This window comes from Mus pahari, chromosome 21, assembly GCF_900095145.1.
Source record: "Mus pahari chromosome 21, PAHARI_EIJ_v1.1, whole genome shotgun sequence".
NCBI classification, from domain to species: Eukaryota; Metazoa; Chordata; class Mammalia; order Rodentia; family Muridae; genus Mus; species Mus pahari.
In genome coordinates this window covers 22,566,868-22,571,292 of record NC_034610.1, presented here as the reverse complement: position 1 = coordinate 22,571,292, position 4,425 = coordinate 22,566,868, and the positions used below count along the sequence as shown (strand labels likewise).

Below are 4,425 nucleotides of genomic sequence, written 5' to 3'. Positions count from 1 at the left end.
GAACTCAGAAATCTGCCTGCCTCTGCCTCCCAAGTTCTGGGGTTAAAGGTGTGTAGGACCACCACCAGGTTGGAATCCAGTCTTTTATATCAGTTTCTTTGACTCTTGCTTAAAAGTTTTAGCCTGGAAAGCTGGCTCAGCAGTTGAGTACACGCCCTTCCAGACGGCCTGAACTTGGTTCCCAGCACCCATGTTGTGTGGCTCATGACTTCATGATGTTCCTGTCCTCTTCCTGCATCCCTGGCTGCACACACACACACCATGTACACATAAATTAAATTTTTTAAATAAATAAGTAACTTTAAAGAGGGTGGAAAAGTTTGAAAACCAAAGTAACCTAGCGTAACAGGGATGAAAAGAGCCCTGAGCTCTGATGGCTGCTCCTGACATGGGCAAGCCGATGAATTAAGACAAGGATTTTGCTGTAGCTTTATTGGCCCTCAAGCGTCACCTTGTTGTGTGGCAAGCTTTTCAGTAGTAAGAAGGCTGTGAAAGGACTCTCCTCCAGCATGTCTTGGTGTGACCACTCCAGGTGTGATACACAGGAAATCCAGATGTGCATGAGCTCACAGACCCGAGTCCTCCCGAGCTGCACAGTTAGGTGTGTGAGCTCACAGACCCGTGTCCTCACGAGCTGCACAGTTAGGTGTGTGAGCTCACAGACCCGTGTCCTCCCGAGCTGCACAGTTAGGTGTGCATGAGCTCACAGACCTGAGTCCTCCCGAGCTGCACAGTTAGGTGTGTGAGCTCACAGACCCGTGTCCTCCCGAGCTGCACAGTTAGGTGTGTGAGCNACCTGAGTCCTCCCGAGCTGCACAGTTAGGTGTGTGAGCTCACAGACCCGTGTCCTCCCGAGCTGCACAGTTAGGTGTGTGAGCTCACAGACCTGTGTGCATGACCTCACAGACCTGAGTCCTCCCGAGCTGCATACTCACAATGTTTGTTGTGTTTTGTGTGTTGGAGGAGGTGCCGTGGAGCCCAGGAGAGGGTGTTAGACCTGCTGGAGTTGCAGACAGTTGTGAGTCGCCTGACATGGGTGCCGGGCTCCAGATGCAGGTCCTCTGGAAAAGCAGAAGTGCTCCTAGCCACTGAGCCAGGTCTCCAGCAGCCTCAGCCTTATTTACAAGACTACAGAGACTCTGAGTGACTTGATAGCCTGTGTTTATTCTTCTCTCTCCCTCTTTCAGGCTGGAGTGAAAGGGACACTGGGAAGACTGGTTGGAATTTTTGAGGTGAGCCTGCTAACACCTTTTTTCTGAAAATCATAATAGCCATGCTTCCCTGTCCTTGGAAGGGGCCTCAGGCCTCACTGAGGGTCAGGGCAGGCAGCAGAGCGGACTAGCTTCCTCTGCTTTTCCTTACTGTTTGTGTTTGTGTGGGTACCTGTATGTGCATGTCTGGAGACTTGAGAACAACTTCATATGTCATTCCTTAGGAGCTGCCTGCCTACTTTGGATTTTGAGAAGGGCCTCTCACTGGCCTGGAGCTCATTAGATAGTCTAGCTTGAGTCCCAGCAATCCCCCTGCTTCCACCTCCCTAGTGGTTGCAGGCTTACCCTCTGTGCTTAGCTTGTTTTCCCATGGGTCTGGAGCTGACCCAGGCCCCAAGCATGTAAGGTGTAGTGCTTCCCTCCGGCTGCTCATCCCTCCTGCTCTTCCAAGTGAGATGAGAAGAGACAGGACAGGCTGGTTGAAGTGGAAGCAGCGAGGGGCTGGTCAGTTGGGAGGGAGGATGCAGGCCTCACTCAACTCATTAACCCTGCACACCCGCATTCTATGCACTCCCTTTTCCCCAAGTCCCAGCTTCCATCCCTGAGCATCTGTAGTCAGGGAAGACGGAAGGAAGGAAGAGAGGAGAGGGTAAAGCTTGGGCCTGAGGAGTGGACTCGAGCTTGACAGATGGTCAGCCATTGAGAGTGCTGGGCGTGGTGGCATGTACCTTTAATCCCAGTGCCCCCGAGAGGCAGAGTCAGGAGGATCTCCATGAGTTCAAGGGCAGCCTGGTCCACATAGCAATTTCCAGGACAGCCAGGACTCCATAGTGAGACCCTGTCTCCTGGGGTGGGGAAGCATTTGCTGTTTCCAGAGAACCTGCGTTCAGTCTTCAGCACTCCTGTTTGGTGGCTAACCCTACCTCTAACTGCTGCTCCAGAGGATTGAACACCTTCTTCTAGCCGTACACACCCAAAAACCCGTATTTAAAAAAGGAAATTCATCCAAAGTGCGCCGTCTTTCTAGTAGAGCCCTCTTTAAACAGAACAGCAAAAGCAGAGGGCCTCCCTCGTATACCCGGCTGTCTGGACAGTGGACAGCAGTGCTTCTCTAAGCGTCTCGGCCCACTAAGGAGCGCCTCTCTTTGTGCTCTCTGTGTCCTCCAGAACCAGGAGAGGAAGCACAGGACCTATGTGTACGTGCTCATCGTCACGGAGGTGCTGGAAGACTGGGAGGACTCGGTGAACATCGGTGAGTTAGCACAGGACTCGGGAAACTGAGGACATGAGCATTTCAGGTGTCTTCAGAGTAGGGGCAACAGGTGGAAACGTGTCCCCGAACAATTAGAAATGTCTCTAAAATAAAACTGGGTCTCCCCAAAAGGGCTCTCCTGCTACACCTCCTGAGCAGATGCAGGCTCCTGTCTTACAGCTCCCATGCACACAGCTGGGCTGGGCCGGGCTGGGCTGGGCAGGGCAGAGGCAGGGGGCAGGCTTAGATTGTGTAGGCCCTGGATTCTGTCTCTAGCTCCACAAAATATTTTCAGCTGGGCAGTGGTGGCGCACTCCTTTAATCCCAGCACTTGGGAGGCAGATGCAGGTGGATTTCTGAGTTCCAGAACAGCCAGGGCTACACAGAGAAACCCTGTCTCAGAGAAACAAAAAAGTAAAAATTAAAAAAAAAATATATCAAAACATAAGTCAAGATGTGCAGGGTCTGAGAAGGAGACCAAGGTGGTGTGCTTTATAGCTGTCCCTGCAACTCCACCTTGCCGGAACCACAGCCAGAGTGGGAACCACAGCCAGAGTGCCGTTGGCTTTGCTTCCTTAATTATATGTGCATTGTTGCTTTGCCTGCATGTGTGACCTGAGGCTCTTAACCTCTGAGCCATTTCTCCAGGCCCACACAGTTGTTTTGTTTTGTTTTGTTTTTTTTAAAGATTTGTTCTATTTATATGAGTACACTGTTACTGTCTTCAGACACACCAGAAGAGGGCGTCAGATCCCATTACAGATGGTTGTGAGCCACCATGTGGTTGCTGGGAATTGAACTCAGGACCTCTGGGAGAGCAGTCAGTGCTCTTAACCACTGTGCCATCTCTCCAGCCCATCCACACAGTTTTTAAGGCACCTTGCTTGTTAGTCCACAAGGCTTTTCCTCGCTTGTCACTGTTATTCAGTGCTAACTCCATCGAAGGCATCTAAAGCACAGGAAGGAGGAGCCTGCGACCTCCTCTTGTATGTACATAGCCTGAGGGGGGTCACTCTTGACATCCCTGCCAAGCCTCCTCCATCCACATAGCTCCCAGTACTCCCTGTGAAAGCCTGGGTCTTACATGTAAATCACCGGCGAGCAAAGGTGCGTTCGTTCGTCTTTTGAAGTGTTAGCCACCTTCATGCTGTGTGCTGTAGCGTGGGAAGTGGCTAGAGAGACGGAGTGTGCCCTTAGAGCTTCCTTAGAGCCTGAGGTGGACAGTGAATGAGGTGGCTCACCCCATCTGCCACTGAGGGGAAGTTAGGCCAGGGAGCACTCTTTCTTCTCTGAGCTGCTGATACATCCTGGGCTCTCTTCTCAGGCGGCAGAGGCCCACGCTTCCTGGGCTGTCCTGTGCCGCATGCTCTGCTGGAGTTAAAGACAACAGCAGGGTTAAGGGTCTTTTCTTAGGGGCTGAGAATTTAGCCTGGTGCTAGAATATTTGCCCACCAAACATAAGGTACAGCCTGTCTATAATGGACATATATGTGGAGATCGGTGCGGATTAAATCATGTCGTCATTTCTAATTACTGAGACTGCGAGCTGTTAATGCCCATGGCATGAAATGGTTACATGCCAGCAGTGAACCCTAATACATGGCCTGGGACCTAGCTATTAGGTCAGTTCCCTCCTTTGTGTGGATGCTGTGCGTGTGTGTGTGTGTGTGTGTGTGTGTCTGTCTGTCTGTCTGTCTGTCTGTCTGTGTACCAGGGACATGCTCAGTGCCCACAGAACTAGAAGAGATGCCCTGGAACCAGAGTTGGAAGAGTTGTGGACCACCATGTGGCTGGTAGCTGAGCCCAGTTATAATACAGAAATCTGGGGCTGGAGAGATGGCTCAGCGGTTAAGAACACTGACTGCGCCAGGCGTGGTGGCGCACGCCTTTAATCCCAGCACTCGGGAGGCAGAGGCAGGCGGATTTCTGAGTTCGAGGCCAGCCTGGTCTACAGAGTGAGTT

The 4,425-nt window shown here is 51.8% G+C and overlaps 1 protein-coding gene across 1 annotated transcript in view; it reads left to right on the top strand.

Moving 5' to 3' along the window:
• Positions 1 to 4,425, top strand: part of Nudt3 (nudix hydrolase 3) — a 45,889-nt gene that overhangs the window by 38,188 nt on the left and 3,276 nt on the right. The window contains exons 3-4 of the mRNA XM_021220963.2: positions 1,188 to 1,232; positions 2,379 to 2,463. Of these exons, the coding sequence (XP_021076622.1) occupies positions 1,188 to 1,232; positions 2,379 to 2,463 (130 nt within the window). The remainder of the gene's footprint in view (positions 1 to 1,187; positions 1,233 to 2,378; positions 2,464 to 4,425) is intronic.